The sequence below is a fragment of the Hemiscyllium ocellatum genome, chromosome 9, assembly GCF_020745735.1.
Source record: "Hemiscyllium ocellatum isolate sHemOce1 chromosome 9, sHemOce1.pat.X.cur, whole genome shotgun sequence".
Taxonomy (NCBI): domain Eukaryota; kingdom Metazoa; phylum Chordata; class Chondrichthyes; order Orectolobiformes; family Hemiscylliidae; genus Hemiscyllium; species Hemiscyllium ocellatum.
The window spans coordinates 11479124-11500411 of record NC_083409.1 but is presented as its reverse complement, the minus strand read 5'-3'; the positions used below and the strand labels follow the sequence as shown (position 1 = coordinate 11500411).

Genomic DNA, 21288 nt, shown 5'->3' with positions numbered 1-21288 from the left:
AGTCAGCCTGGCATTGGTATTGGGAAAAATAGTCAAGTTCGTTGTGAAAGATTTAATCACTGGGCACGTGGAAGACAGTGATAGGATTAGACAGAGTCAGCATGGTTTGTGGAAAGGGAAATCATGCAGAACAAATTGACTGGAATTGTTCGAGGATGGAATGAGCAGATTTGACAAGGGGGAGCCAACGGATGTGGTTTATCTGGAACCTTCAGAAGGCTTTTAAACAGTCCCACAGTAGAAATTAGCGAGTAAAAGTAAGACTCAATGGACTGGGGCAGTGTACTGACATGGATAGAGAAGTGGTTGGCAGGCTGGAAACAAAGAGTAAAAAAAAAACAGACCTTTTCAGAAAAAGGTCTGTTTTTTTTACTCTTTGTTTCCAGCCTGCCAACCACTTCTCTATTCATGTCAGTAATGTTCATATTTGTTCATGGTTTAGATGAGGGAACTTAAGAGTAATATCTCCAATTTGCAGATGACACAAAGCTGGGTGGGAGGGGGAGCAGTGAAGAAGATGCAGAGATGCCTGTGTCCGTGTATACCAGTCACTGAAAGTCAGCGTGTAGGTGCAGCAGGCAGTGCAGAAGGTAAATGATATGTTACCTTTATAGTGAGAGAATTTGCGTACAGGAACAGGGATGTCTTGCTGTAATTGTATGGGGCCTTAGTGAGTCCACTCCTGAATATTCAAACCAAAACTGGTTCAGTGACAGGAGACAGAGGGTGGAGGCAGAAATTTGTTTATGTGACTGGGCCCAGTGTGCAGTGGGATACCACAGGGATCAGTGCTGGGTCCCTTATTGTTCAGGATGTATTGAAACAATGAAGATGAGAATGTGAGAGGTGAGGGGTGGGGGTGAGTGGATGATGACTGAGTTTTTGGATGACACGAGGTTTGGCAGATGGTTGACAATGAGGAAGAAGGTCTTGGGTGACACGAGGATCTAACTGGATTGGTCAGATGGGCAGATCAGAGTCAGATGGAACTTACCCCTGATAAATGTGAGGTGATGAACTTTGGACAATGTAACAGGTGAATAAAGTATTGATGAAATCATATGGGACACTTGCCTTTATCATTTCAGGTATAGATGAGAAGACCAGGGAAGATATGTTGGAGCTATTCAGAATTTTTGTTAGGCCACAGCTGGAGTACTGTGTGCAGTTCTGGTCACCACGCAATCGGAAGGATGGGATTGTATTGGAGGGGGTGCAGAGAATAGTCACCAGGATGTTGCTTGGGATGAAGCATTTCAGCGATGAAGAGAGGCTGGATAAACTCGGGTTGTTTTCTTTGAAGCAGAGAAGGTTGAGAGGACCTGATAGAGGTGTAAACGGCTATGAGGGGAATGGACACAATGAATAGAAAGCAGTTGTTCCTCTTCTTCGGAGTTGGCACACATTCACTGTGAAAGACAGGAGCTTCATAGGGGATTTGAAGAGGAGATTTTCACCCAGAGGGTGGTGGGGGTCTGGTTTGCATTGTCTGGGCTGGTAGTTGAGGAGGACTTTTAAAAGTACTTGGATTAACCCTTGAAATATCATAACATTTAAAGCTATGGGCCTTGTGTTGGAAATTTGGATGAATGCAGGTTTACTGTAGTTTGGATGGTACAGGTACAATGGGTCGAAGGGCCTCTTCTGTACTGTGCGATTTTACGATTGTATTGTGTGCAGTTTTGGTCTACTTATCTGAGGAAAGATGTTCTGGCTGTGGAGGGAGGGCAGCGAAGGTTTACCAGGCTGACTCCTGGGATGACAGCAATTAGACTTAGATCTGATGAGAAACTGGATCAGTTAGGATTATATTCACTGGAGGTTAGAAGATTATGGGGAGTCACACTGAAAACTCTAGAATCCTAACAGGACAAGACAGGATGTTCCTGATGACGAAGGAGTCCAGAATCAAGGATTAAAGTTTAAGGATACGGGAAAGGACATTTAGAGCTGAGATGGAGAGAAATATTTTCATTCTACAGGAAGCCTGTAGACGTTTCTGTCACTGAAAGCAGTTCAGCTCAAACCACTGAATGTTTTCCAGAAAGGGCACAATACAGTTCTTAGAATGAAAGGGATCAAAGGTTATGGGGATGAAGCAGGAACAGGCAACTGAGTTGGATGATCAGCCATGATCATATTGAATGGCAGAACAGGCTCGAAGGGCTGAATGGCCTATTCCTGCTCCGAGTTTCACTGTTTGAGAGATTGTTCATCAACGTGGAACCATATTGAATAAGAGAAAAAACATTTGCCTTGGGTTAGGAATTAGTTTGGAGATAGGAGACAGAGTGAGGGAATAATGTGTGTGTCCTCAAATGAGCAAGAGGTGAATAGTGGTGTGCCCAGGGATCCGTCCTGGGACTTTAGCATTTCATAATATTTCTGAATGACTTGGATGAAGGAATAGAGAGCCATATATCCAAGATTGCTGACCACACTGAGTGAGGCAGCTAGGAGGAGGTTACAGAGATGGGGAGGGTCGATGGACAGGGAGGGACTTCAGAACAAGGACGAGAATTTGAAAATCGAGGTGTTATTGGACCGGGAGCCAATGTCGCTCAGTGAGGACAGTGGGGGATGGGGATGGGATTTGTTGCGAGTTCGGATTCGGGCAGCAGAGTTTTGGTGTGAGCTGAAGTTTACAGAGGGCAGTGGCTGTGATGTGGCCCAAGACAACATTAGAATGGTCATGTTTGGAGTCCCAAAGCAACGAGTGGGACTTTCAGTGAGTGATCTCTGTGCTGTGGAGGATTTGGGGCTCAGATCAGCCTCAAAGATGAGGCCAAGATTTTAAGGAATCTGGTATGAAATAAAAGCCGAAAAAGCTGCAGATGCTGCAAATGAGGAACAAAAACAGAAATTGCTGGAAAAGCTCGGCAGGTCTGGCACCATCTGTGGAGAGAAAGCAGAGTTAAAATTTTGGGACGTGAACCTTCTCAGAACTGTTCTGAGGAAGGGTCACTCGACCTGAAAGGTTAACTCTGATTTCTTTCCCCAGATGCTGCCAGACCTGCTGAGGTATTCTGTTTTTGTAAAGAGTCTGGTTGAGCAGCAGACAGTGCTCAGGGAGAGGGATGGAGGTTGTACCGGGACCTGAAGGGGATGGCTTTGATCTTCCCAATGTGTTTCCCAGTGAGCCTGGCTACTCAGTCCTGACTGCTCTTAGCTGCTGTGATTGTCACTGATTGGACACTTATTATTAGAGATTCTGACCACAGCAGAAAGCCCCAGTGTAAAAAATAACTGCAAAGGCTGTCAGATCGCAAGGTTGAAACTTCACCAAGTGAGGAAGTGAAAGAAGGAGCTCGGAGCAGCTGCACATTTGTTACTGAGACGGGAGAAAACTGTGAACTGTCTGCACTCCCTGGAATCTGACAGCACATAAGAACATTAAAACCAGGAGCAGGAGCAGGCTCTCTGGCCTCTTGGGCTGCTCTGCCATTCAGTAAGATCATGGCTGATCTTTTCATGGCATCAGCTCCCCCTTATCCACCTTTTCACCAAAACCCTTGATTCATTTACTGTTCAAAAAATTACCTAAATCAGCTTTAAAAACATTTACTGAGGAAACCTCAACGACTTCGCTGGGCAGGGAATTCCATAGATTCACCACCCTCTGGGTGAAGAAGTTCCTTCTCTATTTAGTCCTAAACCTGCACCCCCCCCCCCCCCCCACCTGTGGTGTCTGTGAGTGATCCAATTATTCCCACTGCCCCCTCTCTCCCCATAACCCAGCAAATCTTTCCTTTCAGCTCGATCTCCAGCTGCCTCTTGTTGACTTGGGTCCACAGCAGAGACTGTCCCTAACCTGGGCTCCAAGCTGGCATCTCATTCATTCATTGGGAGGCAAACTGCCTGGGCTGGGAAATGGAGCTCAGGACCCTGAACATTCCCTCTCCCCTCCTGAGGGACATTTGATGCTGAGGTTTAATTCTATGGAACTTTACAATATATGCCTACAATACACACTTCTCCATTCTGTGTGTAAAAGGCTGGAGCCTGCCAGCAGGATATTCAACTGCAGGAGCCGTCATCAATTTGACCAATTCTGACCACACCCACTCTCCGTAAACTTTCAACTAATTACTAAAATCAAATCTGTCAATCTCCTCCTTGGTATGAGACAGGGAAGGGGCCATTTCATTCCAGACAATTTGGAATTTATGGAGCACAGATGGAGTAAGCTGAGAGAGGACATCAGAATGTTGGAGTTTGGAGGTGGGATGAGCAGGAATAAGAGTTTCTGTGGTCAAGGGGCTGATGTAGTGCAGAGACAAACAATGTAGTGGAGATTGAAATAAGAGACCTAGGTGATGGAGAGGAAGTGGGGTTTGAAGCTCCAATACTGGAGGGTCCAGTGGGAAAGAAGCTCAGGCTTATTGCTGTCCATTGGACATTCCAGTGGGATGGAGGCCCATGTTTCCTGATCTCTGTTGGAGGTTCCAATTGAGTCCCATGGAATTGGAATGTTGGCATTTCTTGCAGCAATTGGAATCTTGGTATTTATTATAAAAGGACTGAATTACAGAAATAAAGAAATATTGTGACAATTCTATTAGGCATTGGTGAGACCACATCTGAAGCATTGTGTCCAGTTGTGGTCTCCTTACTTGGTGAAGGATATGGTGGCACTGGATTCAGTTCAGAGGATGTTCACCAGACTGATTCCCCGGATGAAAGGGCTGCCATATGAGGAATGGTTGAATAGCTAGGGCTTGTACTCACTGGAATTCAGTTGTATGAAGGGGAGATCTGAGTGAAGTATATAAGATGCTAAAGGAGATTGATAGGGCAAGCATTGAACAGATGTACTCTCTTGTGGGCCAGTCTCGAACAAGAGGTCATAGACATAGAGTGAGAGGAGGTATGTTTAAAACTGAGATGAGGAGAAACTACAGGTGACAGAGTGGTGCAGTGGTGAGCACTGCTGCCTCACAGTGCCAGGGCCCCAGGTTCGACTCCACCCTCAGGCAACTGCATGGAGTTTGCACATTCTCCCCCTGTCTGTGTGAGCTTCATCTGTGTGCTCTGATTTCCTCCCACAGTCTAATGATGTACACGTTCAGAGGATTGGCCATGCTAATTTACCCATAGTGTCCAGGAAAGTGTAGGTTAGATTCATTAGTCATGGGAAATATAGGGTTACAGGGAAAAGGTTCCAGAATGGCTCTGGGTGGAATGCTCTTTGAAGGGTTGGTGTGGACTTATTGGGCTGAATGGCCTGGTTTCATACTGTATGGAATCTGTTCCATTCCAACTACTTCTCGCAGAAGGTTGCGAATCTGTGGATGTCAGTGCGCACCATCATCTCCACCCCCCCTCCCCACTCCCCCCCCCCCCTCCCCACCCCCTTCCTCAAGCACAGTGGAGGCAGAATCAATCAACAGATTCAAGAAAGAAACAGATATCTTTCTGATGAAAAGCAGGATAGAGGGCAATAGGTAGCCGTCTGGAAAGTGGAGAGGAGGTTAAGTTCAGCCATGATCATGTTAAATAGGAAACGGGTTTGATTACCTATTCCTGCTCCTCATTCCGAAGTTCAATCTTGCAATGAGATCCTTGTTTACTGGTCTGTATTGGAGGATCCATTCACAAAGAGTCACATCTTTACTGGTCTGTATTGGAGGAGCCAGTTTGAAGCTCGTCTATATTTACTGGTCTGCACTGGAGAGTTCAAAGAAATGGAGGCCTTTCTCTCCTGGTTTCTATTGGAGGGCCCAGTAGAAATAAGGTCCATGTTAACTAGGCTCTGCTCGAGTATTCAGTGGGAAATAGACCCATATTTACTGGTCTCCATTGGAGGCTCCAGCGGCAAAGATGCCTATGTTTAATGGTCTCTACTGGAGAGTTCTGTGGGAATGAATTCCATGCTTACTGGTCTCCACTGGACAGTCCAGTGGGACATGGATACTGTAGTGAGTGTGGGGCTCATTTCCTTTCTGTAGTAACTGTGTGATGGTCCAATCCTCATACCAATAAAACTGGAGCTTGACCATGGAAGGGAAAGGTGAGGGGAAAGGATTGGAACATGTTGTGAATGGATAGGATGGGTCAATGGGTCAGATCCTGTCCTATCCCTCCAGGTCATACTGATGGCCTGAGGATCTCCTCCCTCTGCTGGGCTTTCATGGAATGAGATTTGTGTCCAAACCAGTCCCCAGGAAGAATGGGCCAACAGCACAGAATTGCCCTTCATTTGACAAGAATCTGACCGTCTTCCTGAGAGAGGCCAAACCCTGGTCAATGTGGGAAATGGGCCTTTATTCCAGGAGTAGACATACTCCTGGTGTCAAGGGTTAACATCCATTAGATTTGGAGGAGATATAACCTGTATTTAACTTTTACCACTTGGGACCTTGTTGGAAAGGCAGAGAGTGTGCGTGTGTGTGTGTGAGAGAGAGAGAGAGAGAGAGAGAATGTTGACGAGAGAGACATAGAAGGGCAGGGTGTGAAAGTGAGAGAGAGCAGGATAAAGAATCTCAGGCAGTGTAAGATGAGTAAAAGCGGGGGGAGAGAGAGAGGTAGAGAGAGGTAGAGATGGTGGAGTTGAAGAATAGAGATAGAGCGAGATAGAGTATGAGACAGTGTGACTGAGAGAGAGGGGACAGAGAGAGAGACAGACAGACAGAGTAGGTGTGAGACAAAGAGTAGAGGCAATCCAGTGAAAGAGAGAGACAGACGTGCAGAGATGTTCTGGTCACCATATTATGAGAAAGATATGACTGTACTCGAGATGGTGCAAAGATTTCCCAGGATGCTGCCTGGCCTGGAGGGTGTGAGCTATGAGGAAGGATTGGAAAGTTTGGGATTGTTTCTCTTGGAGCAGTGAAGGTTGAGAGGGAACCTGCTGAAGGGCAAAAAGATTATGAGAGGCAGGGATAGAGTGGACAGGAAGGCAACTTTTTCCATGAATAGAGGGATCAATATCCAGGGACAGAGATTGGAGATTACACAGACATACAAAGATAGAAATAGAGAGCAGGAGTAGGGTTAGGTTTAGGGTTAGGGTTAGGGTAAGGGTTAGGGATTGGCCCTGTGAGTCTGTTCTGCCATTCAATATGACCATGGCTGATCCTCTCCCTCAATGCCAAGCTGGGATTGATGTTGCTAGATCATTGATGATCAGTAGAGACTTGTTAAATGCTGTTCATGTCATTGAACTTTTGATTGAGAGAGACACAGAAGACACACACAGACAGAGACAGAGAGCAAGTGTACATTGTGAGATTGAGTGAGAGAGGGCGAGGCATTTAATTGCTGCCCCAGGACTCACTGTTCCAATGTCCTGGAATAATGCCTGCTAGAGAGTGACTGGAGGGAGGGAAACAAAGAGAGAGTGAGGCAATTAGAGATTGAGGGTATAAGGAGAGAATGAGTGAGGAATTAGGTAGTAATATAAGTGAAGGAGAAGAATGAATGATCAGAAAGAGAGAGAGAGAGAGACCAACCAAAACAGAAGGGAGGGAGATAAACAGAATGTCAAACATACATGGAAAAAAGGAAAGATATAAGTAGTTATATAATTGGGAGAGGACAGAGTTGGAGACGGAAATAGAAAAAGAGAGAGAAAGTCAACGAATAACAAGAACGTATACAAGAGAAGGGTGAGAAAGAGAAAAAAGGGAAAAGGGAGAAAGAAAAGAAAGGATGAGAGAGAGAGAGAGAGAGAGAGAGAGAGAGGAAGTGTGAGGGGCTGACGTGGCTCTCTCTGCCTGATGCCATTTACATACTGAGGAACACCCAGTCAGACTCTCACAGGCTGCAGCTTTATAAAGCAGAGCCCAGTGAAGGGAGAGTTTATCAGGAGCCAGGCACAGGGACAGGAGCACACACCATGATTACACACATCCAGCTGATCTGGCCCCTGGCATTCTGTGTCGCAGGTACAAATCTCTCTCCTTCCACCTTGAATCTTTCGCTGCTCTCCATTTCACTCCAATTCCACTGACTTGTGATTGAAGGGAAAATGCTGAAACCAGAGGAATGCTCAGTGTCTCCAACAATCTCTCATTTGACCGGCTCTTTCTGTGACAGTTCTGACTTCACTGTGTTTCTCTCTGACCCCTCAGGTATCAATGGGGAGATTATCATGACCCAGTCTCCCCCGGTGCTGTCAGTGGAACTGGGCCAGACTGCAACCATCACCTGTACGGCCAGTCAAAGCATTAGCAGCTACCTCAGTTGGTACCAGCAGCGAGAAGGTCAGAAACCCTCTCTCCTGATCTATGCTGCAACATCTCGATTCACAGGAGTCTCCGAGCGATTCACCGGCAGTGGATCAGGGACCAGTTACACCCTGACAATCAGCAACGTTCAGAGTGAGGATGTCGCTGACTATTACTGTCAGCAGGATTACAGCTGGTATAGCAGCTCCGCTCAACACAGTGATACAGAGCCATACCAAAACCTCAAGACACACAGCACCACCTCATGCACTGACACATCAATCAGTTATATAAAATGTATAATAATGGACACACAGTCCCACAGCCTGAACTGACACATCCACAATTAGATACAAATGAAACTGAACAAATTACCCCATGCTGGGATTGTAACTGTCCATGACACACTCCAGTCCCTGTGGTGTCCACCGCTCACTGAAGGCCTCAAGTTTCCCTCTGACACTCCATGACCACGCGTGAAGAACAGCTGCAAGATTTAATATCGAAAAATAAATTTCACAAAGCTCCCAAGCCCAGCTGGACACAGAGAGAGATGGAGACAGAAAGACACATGAATGAGGGAGAGACAGAGAGGGGCAGAAAGAAGTTGAGAGTGAACGAGAGACTGGGAGACAGGGAGAGGTTGAGAGTGATGGGGGGGAAGCAGAGAGCAGAGGTTTTTGTACAGCCTCTGCACTGGGAACTCTCACTGTGGGACACGTTCGGTAAAGGAACCAAGCTCAGACTGAGTAAGTAAACCTCAATCCTCTGTTATTAACCCTTTCAATACTGAAACACACTTTCTAAAATACAGTTACTGATTTGTTGAAGGTGTTAGTGGGGAGCTGCAGTGAACGAAATGGTTGATTAAGGAGCACTGTGTCTAACAGTTGTCCAACCGTACCACTTCAGTTCCATTGCCCCCTTTAAGAAGCAAGATATAAGTCAGTCAGTTTTACTCACCGTGTGGAGGAGCTCTGTCCATTTGCAGCCTGTGGTCCCATTCCTGCAGCATGGAGTGAAATCAGTGAGTAGCCTCCTGCCAGTCTCAGTGTGACGGACACGGGGCAGAGTTTGATGTGAGCTCTGGCTCCCTGTCCCAGTCTCTGATCTCACTGACCTCAGCAGCAGCAGCAGCAGCACAGTGAGACACCGAGCTCCCACCTCCCCCAGCTTTAACTCTGCTCAATCACACAATCACAGAATAGTTACAGTGCACAAGGAGGCCATTCCGTCCATCCTGTCTGTCATGGTTCTCCGACTGAGCAATTCACTGAGTGTCATTCTCCTGCCTTCTCCCTGTCACCCTGCACATTGTTCCTTTTCAAATAACAGTCTCATTCCCTTCGGAATGTTTTAATTGAAGCTGCCTCCACCACACTCTTAGGCAGTGCATTCCACACCTTAACCACCCACTGGCTGAAAATGTTGTTCCCCCTCTCACTTTTGTTACTTTTACTTATTACTTTAAATCTGTGTTCTCTCGGTCTCAATCCTTTCTCAATTGGGAACATTTTCTCCCTATTTACCCTGTCCAGGCCCCTCCTGGTTTTAATTCCTCAAACAAATCTCCTCTCAGCCTTCGCCAAAGAAGACAGTCCCAAATTCTCCAATCAATCTGTATAACTGATGTTCCTCATCCCTGGAAGGATCTTCAGGAATATTTTTTGCCATTTCTACAAAACTTCAGCTCCTTCCTGAATTATTCACATTTTCTATGACCCTCATGATTTTATAAACCTTTACAAGGTCACTCCTCAGACTCTTACGTGTCAGAATAAAAAGTTTCAGCTTTTCCAGCTTCTCATCGTCATGGAGTCATACAGCGTGGAAACAGACCTTTCAGTTCAACTTGTCCATGATAACCAGATATCCTAAATCACCTCATCCCATTTGCCAGCATTTTGCTTACATTCCTCAAAACCCTTCCGATTCATGTACCCATCCCAATGCGTTTTAAATGCTGTAATAGTATCTGCCTCCAATACTTACTCTGGCAGCTCGATCCAGACACATACCACCCTCTGTGTGACAAGTTACCCCTCAGGTCCCTTTTGAATATTTTGCCTCTCACCTTAAACCTATGCCATCTTGTTTTGGACTCCCTTTCCCAAAGAAAAGGCCTTGGATATACACCCTGTCCATGCCCCTCATGATTGTATAAACATCTATAAGGTCACCCCGAAGCCTTAGATGCTGTAGGAAAAATAGACCCAGTTTCTTCAGCCTTTCCCTATAGCTCAAACCCTCCAATTCCTGGCCATGTCCTTGTAAATCTTTTCTGCAGCTTTATAAGTTTAACAGCATCCTTCCTATTTTCAAGGTGATCAGGATTGTTCACATTATTGCCAAAGTGGCCTCACTAATCTCCTGTACAGCTGCAACATGATGTCCCAACTCCTATACTCAAAATAGTGACCAATAAAAGCAAGTGTACCCAACACCTTCTTCATCACCCTGTCTACTTGTGACCCCACTTTCAAGTAATAATGCACTTGCATCTTCAATCCGAGGTCTCTTTGTTCAGCAACACTCCACAGGGCCCTCCCATTAACTGTCTAACTCCTGCCCTGGGTTGCCTTTCCAAAATGCAACATCTCACAGTTATCTAAACTGAACTCCATATGCTACACCTCTGCCCATTGCCCCATCTGATGAAGGTCCCGCTGTACTCTGAGATGAATTTCTTCGCTATCCACTATCGTACCAATTTAGATATCATCTACAAACTTACTGTAACTCCTATATTCACATCCAAATCATTTCTATAAAATAGTGAATCCAGCACCAATGTTAGTGGCACACAGCTATTCACAGATCTCCAGTCTGAAAAGCAACCTTTTACCACCACTCCTGTCTCCTATCTTCAATCCAATTTTTTTATCCCAATGGCTCACTCCCCCTGGATCCCATGTGGTCTAACCTTACTAACCAGTCTATCATGTGGAACCTTGTCAAAAACTTTACTGAAGTCCATATTGACAATGTCTATTGTTCTATCTCCATAAATCTTCTTTGTCACCTCCTCAATCAAATTCAGGAGACATGATTTCCTATGCATAAAACCACATTGATTATCCAAAGAATGTAAATCCTATCCCACAGAATCCACTCCAACATCTTACCCAACACTGACATCAGGCTCACTGGTCTATAATTCCCTGGCTTTTCCTTACAGTCTTTCTTTCTTAAATAATGGCATAACATTAGCCAACCTCTCTGGTTCTCCAGCACCTTACCCATAGTTGTCAGTGATACACATATCTCAGTAAGGGGCCCAGCAATCTCTTCCCTAGTTTGCCACAATGTTCTGGGATACACCTGATCAGGTCCTAGGGTTTATCTACTACTTTTATGTGTTTTCAGATCTTGAGCGTCTCCTCATTTGTGTGTGGTCTCTTTTCAAGACATCACTATTTTTCCAAATTCCCTAGCTTTCTCCACAATATATACTGACCTGAAATATTTGTTTGGGATCTCACCCATGTCTTGTGTCTTACCAAAATATAGCACTCACATGTATCTGAATTAAACTCCATCTGCCATTCCTCAGCCCACTGGCCCAGTTGATCAAGATTCCATTGTATTCTTAGACAGCCTTCTTCACTGCCAATGATTAGATTAGAGCCTCTACGGGGTCGAAACAGGCCCTTCTGCCCAAAAAGTCCTCACCGATCCTCCGAAGAGTAACCCACCCAGACCCATTTCCCTCTCAGTAATGCATCTAACACTGTGGGCAATTTAGCATGGCCAATTCACCTGACCTGAACATCTTTGGACCATGGGAGTAAACCAGAACACCCGGAGGAAACCCACGCAGACACAGGGAGAATGTGCAAACTCCACACAGACAGTTACCCAAGGCTGGAATCGAACCTGTGACCCTAGCTCTGAGAGGCTGCAGTGCTACCCACTGAGCCACCGTGCTGCCCCACCTGAGCCACCACTGAGCCACCGATGCCACCTGAAAATTCACCTGAACACACTCTCACAACTCTGGGCCCTTCCTGCCCATTACACTGCTACTATCCCAGTCTATATTCAGAAGCTAAAGACCGCCCCGCCCATTTATAACAACTCTATCATATTTGCAGGTCTCTGTAAATTCATGCATTTGTATTCTTCCACATCCTTCCCACTGGGAGGTGACTTATTGACTGAACTGAGGATTCTGTGTTCCTTTGTGTTCCTCTTTGACATTCTCTCCTGGTTCGCACAGCCCTGCCAAGTTAGTTTAAACCCTCTCTAACTGCATGAGTAAACCACCTCACAAAAATCCAAAGACCTCCCTCATGGATCCTCTTTCCAGCCCCACAGTCACCTGTGCTCACCTCCTGATTCTATTCTCACCTGCATGTAGCACTGGAAGTCATCCGGAGATTCCTCCTTTTCAGTTCCTGCTGCTAATTCCCTCCAGAGCTCCCAACCTTCTGACTGCAGGACCACGTTCCTTTTTCTCCATCCATCACTGGGACCAATGTGGACTATGACTGCTGGCTGTTCCCCCTCTCCCCTCAGGGTGCTCTGCAGCCGCTCAGTGACATCCTTGACCTTGGCATCAGAGAGACAACACACCATCCTGGATTCCCATCTGCAGCTGCAGAAACACCTATCGATGCCCTCACTCTCAAATATCCTCTCACTATCGCTCTTCCAGTTTTCCTTCTGCCCTCCTGTATAGCTGAGCCCCCCCCCCCCCAATTGTGGTGCCAGGGACTTGGCTCTGGCTGCACTCCCCAGATGAACCATCATTCTCATCAGGATTCTGAACTGAATCCTAGTTGGAGAGTGGGAGGCACTCAGGGATTCCTGTACTCGCTGCCTGGTCCTTTTGGACTGTCTGCTGCTCCCCCATTCCCTCTCTCCCTGCATACTCTGAAGCTTCGGAGTGACCACATCTAGAAACGTGCTCTCCACGGAGCTCTCAGCCTCACAGATGCTCTCCACTGACACCAGCTGCTGCTCAAGCTCCAGAACCTGGAGCTCCAACTGCTGTCACTGACCACACTTCCTGTACTCATGGTATTCCAGGAGCTGGGAAGCATTCTGAAGTTCCCACCTAAATGCACACTCTCTCCACTCTTTGGTTATCTGTTGATAAACAGCTACAGCAGGGCTCACAGTCCAGTAGGTTCAGTGTTCCAGGGTTTTGGGAAACTCTCCAGAAGACTTTAAGAAATAGGAGCAGAAATCAGCCATTCAGCCCATTGAATCTGCTCTGCAATTTGATCTTGGCAGATATGCTTCTCAACCCCATTCTCCTGCCTACTCCACAGGAATTTTCCATCCCCTTAACAATCACAAACCTATCTATCCCTGTCTTAAATACACTCAGTGACTTGGCCTCCACTGCCCTCTGTAGCAATAAGTTCAACAGATTCACCACCCTCTGGCTGAAGAGATTCACCCTTATCTCAACTCTAAAGAGTCGGCCCTTCATTCTGAGGCTGTGCCTTGGTTACCGAGTCTCTCCTGTTTTTGGAAACATCTTCTCTGCATCCACTCTATCCAGGCCTGTCAGTATTCTGTAAATTTCAATAAGATCCCTCTTCATCCTTCTAAAGTCCATTGAGTACAGACCCAGAGTCCTCAAGCACGCCTGATATGACAAGCCCTTCATTGCCAGGATCATTCTTGTAAACCCCTCCAATGCCAGTACATTGTTCTATTAAAATATGGGTCCCAAAAATGCCCACAATATTCCAAATACAGTTTGACCAGAGCCTTACACAGCCTCAGCAGTACATCTCTGCTCTTGTATTCTGGCCCTATTGAAATGAATGCTATCATTTCATTTGCCTTCTCAAGCACAAACTGGACCTGCCTGTTAACCTGAAGGGAAACCTGAATGAGGTTTGTGCTTTAGATTTCCAAAGGCTTTCCTCATTTAGCAAACAGTCTTTGTATTTCTTCTTGTGTTCTATCTGCCACTTCTTTGCCAACTCTCAGAGCCTATTAGGACCTTTTACAGCCTTCCCACTTCCTCAACACTACCTTTAGATTAGAGATTACTTTAGATTACTTACAGTGTGGAAACAGGCCCTTCGGCCCAACAAGTCCACACCGACCCACCGAAGCGAAACCCACCCATACCCCTACATTTACCCCTTACCTAACACTACGGGCAATTTACGTGGCCAATTCACCTGACCCGCACATCTTTGGACTGTGGGAGGAAACCGGAGCACCCGGAGGAAACCCACGCAGACACGGGGAGAACGTGCAAACTCCTCACAGTCAGTCGCCTGAGTTGGGAATTGAACCCAGGTCTCTGGCGCTGTGAGGCAGCACTGCTAACCACTGTGCCACCGTGCCGCCCCTCCTGTCCCTCCACCTATCTCATGTTGTCTGCAAACTTAGCAACAATGTCTTCACTTCCTTCATCCAGATTGTTAATGTATAACGTGAATAGTTATTGTCCCAACATTGACACCTGCAGAACTCTACCAGTCACCAGCTGCCATCTTTCCTCACTCTCTGCTTTATGCCAACCTGTCCGTTCTCAGTCCATGCCAGTACATTGCCCCTAACACTTTGGGCACTTATCTTATGTCAAATACCTTCTGGAAATCAAAATACATTACTTCCTCGGACTCTCCTTTGCCTGACTGGCTCATTGCCTCCTCAAAGAATTCTAACACATTTGCCAGGCATGACCTCCCCTTGATGAAACCGTGTTGACTCAGCCCTATTTTACCATTGCACTTCCAAGTCCACCGGGTGACACTGTGGCACATTGGTTAGCACTGCTGCCTCACAGCGCCAGGGACCTGGGTTCAATTCCTGCCTCAGGCGACTGACTGTGTGGAGTTTGCATGTTCTCCCCGTGTCTGTGTGGGTTTCCTCCAGGTGCTCCGGTTTCCTCCCACAGTCCAAAGATGTGCGGGTCAGGTGAATTGGCCTTAGCCTTAGGCAAGGGGTATATATCCCCCATCAAATCTCCACCTCCACACCCTGACTCCATTGATTCCTGAAAGATCATCACCAATGCCTCCACAATCTCTTCAGTGATCTCCTTCAGAACACACTGGTGTAGTTCATCCAGTCTGGGGGAGTTATCCAAATTCAGACCTTCCAGCTTCCCCAGTACCTCCTCCTTAGTGATGGCCACTACACGCCTGAACTGCCCCCTGACAGTCTGGAAGTACTGGTACACTGCTGGTGTTTTCCATGGTGCAGACTGATGCAAAGTATCGATTCAATTCCTCGGCTATTCCTTCATTTCCTACTATTCTTTCTCCAAACTCATTTTCCAGTGATCCAATGTCTAGTTTTGCCTCCCTCTTCCTTTTTATATATTTGCTAAAACTCTTGCAATCTTCTTTTATATTACTGGCTAGATAACTCCCAGATTTCATCTTCTCCACCCTTAATGCTTTTTTAGTTATCCTCTATAGCTCTTTAAAGACTTCCTAATCCTCTGGCTTCCCACTATCCTCCACCACATTGGATGCCTTTTCTTTTGCTTTTATGCTGTCCTTGACCTCCCTCATCAGCCATGGTTGCCTTGTCCTCCCCTGAGAATGTTTTTTTCTTTTTTGGGATGAATTCCTACTCTACTTCCTGAATTACCCCCAGAAACTCTGCTGTTTGCTGCCCCACCATCTTACCTGCTCGGCTCCCCTTCCAACCAACTCTGGCCAGCTCCTTCCTCATGTCTTTGCAGTTACCTTTACTCAACTGAAATACAGTTCCATCTGATTGTAGCTTCTCTCTCTCAAACTACAGGGGGAATTATGGTCACTTATCCAGAGTGATACTTTCACCTTAAACTCACTAATCATGTTTGCCTCATTCCACATCACTGAATCCACACCTGCCTGTTCCATCATGGCTCAACCACAAGCTGCTCCAAAAACCATCTCGTAGACATTCCATGAAATCCTTTTCTTTCGATGCACTACCCAGTCCACCTATCCATTGAGGTCTACCCTGACATTTAGTTTATCCCTTTTCTGGGCGGCATGGTGGCACAGTGGTTAGCACTGCTGCCTCACAGCGCCTGAGACCCAGGTTCAATTCCTATCTCAGGCGACTGACTGCGTGGAGTTTGCTCGTTCTCCCCATGTCTGCGTGGGTTTCCTCCCTCAGTCCAAAGATGTGCAGGTCAGGTGAATTGGACATGCTAAATTGCCCGTAGTGTTAGGTAAGGGGTAAATGTAGGGGTATGGGTGGGTTGCGCTTCAGTGGGTCGGTGTGGACTTGTTGGGCTGAACAGCCTGCTTCCACACTGTAAGTAATCTAATCTAATTTTCTGTCTCCTGATTGATTTCCTTCCCCACACCCTGATTACTGCTTGGAGACCTGGACATAACTTGCATCAGATTCTTTATTGTGGTTCCTCAGCTCTACCCACACAGATTCTACACCTTCTGACTTCTTGCTATTGATTGAATTTTATTTCACACTAACAAGGCAACTCTTGCCCCTCTGCCCATCTGCCTGTCCTTTTGATAGGACATGGATCCTTGGATATTTAGTTCCCAGCCCAGACCCCCTTACAGCCATGTCTCTGTGATACCCACAACATCGTACCTACCAGTTTCAATCTGCACTACAAGCTCATTGTGTATACTGTGTGCATTTAAGTACAACACCCTCAGTCCTGCATTGACTGCCCTCCTTCTCATCATTGTCCTCTTATCTACTGTGCTTGAAGTTCGACTCTTGTTCCTTTCTGTACTCTCTGTCCTAGGTTGTCTTCTAGAAACTTGAATAACCTCTCCTGAGCCCTCCTCCACTTTAACTAGTTTAATTCCTTGGACACTCAATTTACCTTGATTTATTGCGTCACTTTGTCTACCTTATTCGGAATGCTTTGTGCATTTAGTTACAAACTCTTTAAATTTATTTTATTATTGATTTTCCCTGCACTTCTTTAGTTCCTTTGATATTCAAAAAATCCGTCCCCATCTTTTATTTTCTGGTAACAATCAATCCCACCACTAACCAGCAATCGACCTTCTCCTTCACCTTCTGTTTTCTCATTTTCCATCCAACTGAACCAAATTACTTTATGTGCCGATTGACCTCAGGCATGGTGGCTCAATGGTTCGCACCGCTACCTCACAGCGCCAAGGATACGGGTTCAATTCCTGCCTTGGGAAACTGTCTGTGTGGTGTTTGCACATTGTCCCTGTGTCTGTGTGGGTTTCCCCCAGGTGCTCTGGTTTACTCCCACTGTCCAAAGATGTGCAGGCCAGGTGAATTGGCCATTCTAAATTGCCTACAGTGTTAGATGAAATAGTCAGGAGTAAATGTATGGAATGTTTCTGGGTGGGCTGCTGTTTGGAGGGTTGGTGTGGACTTGTCAGGCTGAACTGCCTGTTTCCACACTGGAGGGAATCTAATCAGGCCAATATTTCTCATTATTGCTCTTTGATCTCTTGCTTCTACTTGAATCCTGCTGCGTAGACACTGGCTGCCACCTACCTGCAACCTCACTTCCAGTGAACTATTCTTTTTTTTTGGATGAACTGAGAGTCTTTCAGTTGTGAAAGATGCCATTCCATGGACTTTTGGATGAAGAGCAGGCAGTTCCCCCTGGTGTCCCTAATCAATATTTATCCCCCAATCAAAATCAATGAAAATCTGTTTCTCTTCTTTTTATCATATTGTGTTTGGGATCTCGCTGTGCACAGTCTGCAGGAAAGATCCACTGGGACATCTTGATTTGGGGACAGGTGCTTCACAAATGCAAGTCTTTCTTTAAGTTTGAAGTCTCCTGATCTGAACACTCACCCATTGTCTGTGCACTCTCACCTTCCAGGGGCATGGGGTCATTAGGAGCAGTGATCCAAAGGACACTGAGACTCTTTGCAGCTTCACCCTTGACCTCAGCCCAGCAGTGTGCAGCAAGGTTTGAAATGTAATCTAGAATCTAGTTTGCACGTTCTCCCCGTGTCTGCGTGGGTTTCCTCCGGTTTCCTCCCACAGTCCAAAGATGTGCGGGTCAGGTGAATTGGCCATGCTAAATTGCCCGTAGTGTTAGGTAAGGGGTATATGTTGGGGTATGGGTGGGTTGCGCTTCGGCGGGTCGGTGTGGACTTGTTGGGCCGAAGGGCCTGTTTCCACACTGTAAGTAATCTAATCTAAAAAAAACCTTCTACACAGACACCCCAATGTGACTCATTCCCGAAGTGTGTGGATCCGAGTCTGCTCCAAAGTTCTCGGATAAATTTCTCCTGATCTGTGGGTGATCGGAGGTTTGTTAAAGAAGTATCAAGATCCATCCCACTTTCCAGCTCTTACTCCATAGCTCTGGAGGTTTTGCTGTTTGAAGTGAATACCCAAGTGTTTTTTCAAAGTGATGAGGGTTTCTGCCTCTCCCACCCTTTCAGGCTGTGAGTCCCACATCCCACCAGCCTCTGGGTGAAAACAAATGTCCTTAACTCCCCTCTAATCCTGCCCCCAACTGATTTCAATCTCTCCCCAGGGTTATTGCCCTCTTTGCTGGTGGAAATCAGTCCTTCCTACCCACTCTGTCCAGGCCCCTCATCATTTTATACACCGCCATCAAATCTCCCCTCAGCCTCCTCTGTTCCAACAAAAACACTCCCAGCCAATCCAACCATTCCACAAAGCTCAAAGTTCCCATTCCAGACAAACTCTTCCTCTGTCCTGGTCTCTCAAGAGATCACATCCTTCTGTAATGTGGTGACCAGAACCGTACACTGTTCTCTCACTGTGCTCTAACTGGGGTTTTATACAGTTCCAGAATAAACAAACACCTGGCTTTCACAGTCAACCAAAAATGAGATAAGGGAGGTGATGGTCTAATGGTGTTATTGCTGAGCTGTTAATCCAGAGATCCAGGTAATGTTCTGGGGACCAGGTTTAGAATCCAGCAGATGGTGGCATTCAAATTCAATCAAAAAAAATCTGGAATTAAGAGTCTAATGACGAGCACGAAACCATCTTTGATTGTCAGGAAAACGGCATCTGATTCCCTAATGTCCTTTCGGGAAAGAAACTGCCATCCTTACCATGTGACCCCAGACCCACAGCAATGTGGGTGACTCTAAACTGCCCTTTGGGTGATTAGCGATGGACAATAAATGCTGCCGATCCAGCAATTGCCCTCATTCCATCAAGGGAAAATGAAGAACAGTTTATCCCATGTGTCTTCTTACCACCTCACTGACCTGCATTAAACATCATGGCCACATCTTTCACCTCCACATGACTTGCAGCTTCAAATTCCTTCATTATCTGAGATACAGATAGAAACATCCAAACTACGAGCAACCGTAGGCCATTCGGCCCCCAAGCCTGCTCCACCATTCAATATGATCATGGCTGATTATCCAACACAGTCCCCTGTTCCTGCTTTCTCCCCACATCCTTTGATCCCTTTAGTCTGAAGAACTACATCTAATTCCTTATTGAACACATAACGCATCTAATTCCCTCATGCTGGTAAAATGGATGAGAATTATTGGGTTGTTGTTTTTTGACCAGTATGGACACAATGGGCTGATGGGCCTTTTGGGTCTCTCTGACTCAATGATTCTATTATTATACTTTAAGAATAACTGAGTACCAAGGACTGACCACTGTGTAACTACCTGTCATTCAGAAAAAGACTCATTCTTTCTGTCCTGTCTGCCAACCAGTTCCCAATCCATGTCAGTATGTGAACCCCAATCCTCTTGTTCATTTGGTCTAGATCTGGAAGCCACACCCTTACTAATTGTGGGACCAGATTCTGAACAGTCTGTCTCATCCTTCGAGGGCTCCTACTGCCCTGACACTGATTTCCCATCATGCCATAGGTTCCGATCCACTTTTACCAAAGCACCGCACAGTTTAGTAAAATGAAAACTTTTACACTTGCTCCATGGTTCTCCATTTCCATCCCTACTCTCAATCTCACTGAGATCTGATCACTGTCACGAAAATGCTCCCCCATTGACAGCCCTTCCAGCTGCCCAGAAACTGTCCCTTCTCTCTATGCTACTTCACCATCACCTTCTCAGGGGCAATTAGCGATGGGTAATAAATGTTGGTCCTGCCAGTGACACTCTCGGCCCAGGAAGCAATGTGAACAATGCTTGGTCATTTGTTGGGTTTATTCTGTATTGATGACAAATATTCAAAAAGATTGTATGGCCAGATTATGGTTGAATTCCCTTCCAGTGGCAGGAATTAAAATTGTTTCTCTTGTCTTTCAGGCCGTGAGAACTCTCAGCCCAAGCTGACCCTGCTGCCCCCCTCCCCGGAGCAGGTCAATGCCAAGGGCACTGCCACTCTGGTGTGCCTTGCCAATCACTTCTATCCCGATGAGCTGGAGGTGCAGTGGAAGAAGGACGGTGCAGTCATTTCAGACGGGGTTCAGACCAGCAACTACCTGCGAGCTTCGGACAGCACCTACAGTGTCAGCAGCCTGCTGACCCTCTCTGGGTCTGACTGGGAGTCCAATGCTCGCTTCTCCTGTGCCCTCACCCATGTGACCCTCCCGTCTCCCCTCAGCAAGAGCATCAGGAGATCAGAATGTGTGTAGAGTGTGTGAGACAGTCCACAGAGGAGACACAACTTTAAATAGAACAGGGTTGAGCTGGCAGGTCAAAGGTCATTGCCAGCACAGAATTTCAACTCTCTTCCTTCTCAGGATTGCTCAGAGAAACTTCTGAGGTTTGGATGTTAAAGCAGGTCATCGCGACAGTGTCAAGAGAGCTTTACGCTGTGTCAAACCCCATGCTGTACCTTGTCCTGGGAATGTTTGATGGGGACAGGATTGCCTTTTTATGTTAGCTGCACGAAACAATGTGAACCTCAGAAGTCTCTGCTTCAGTAAACCAGATCTCCTTCCTGCTCAGCTGCCAGTTCCAGTTTAAGGTTTTGTCACTGTTTAAAGGGACAGGATTCTCATGTTATTGAGAAAATCTCTCCAAGTGTTTTCCTCAATCTCCATTGTGGCTATGAATTTGAGCAGCTTCCTCTGTCTTGGCTGTTAATTGCAATTGTTTCTTTTTCTGTCAATGTGAATGTGGAAAAGGGAATAAAGGTGAAGATTCAGTCTCTGTCTCTGTCTGCTTTGGAAATAACTGACTTCCTCCCCCCCCATCTCTCAGTTGATTGGCTGTATTTCAGCAGGTCATTGTCACAATTGGTTACTTGG

General features: G+C 46.2%; 1 gene segment (V, D, J or C); it reads left to right on the top strand.

The window, feature by feature from the left end:
• Nucleotides 1-7818: 7818 nt before the first annotated feature.
• On the top strand, nucleotides 7819-21080 carry LOC132818584 (Ig kappa chain V-V region MOPC 21-like). The segment is given in 4 exon segments: nucleotides 7819-7886; nucleotides 8073-8377; nucleotides 8857-8917; nucleotides 20342-21080. Coding segments are annotated over 4 exon segments (744 nt in total).
• Nucleotides 21081-21288: the final 208 nt, after the last annotated feature.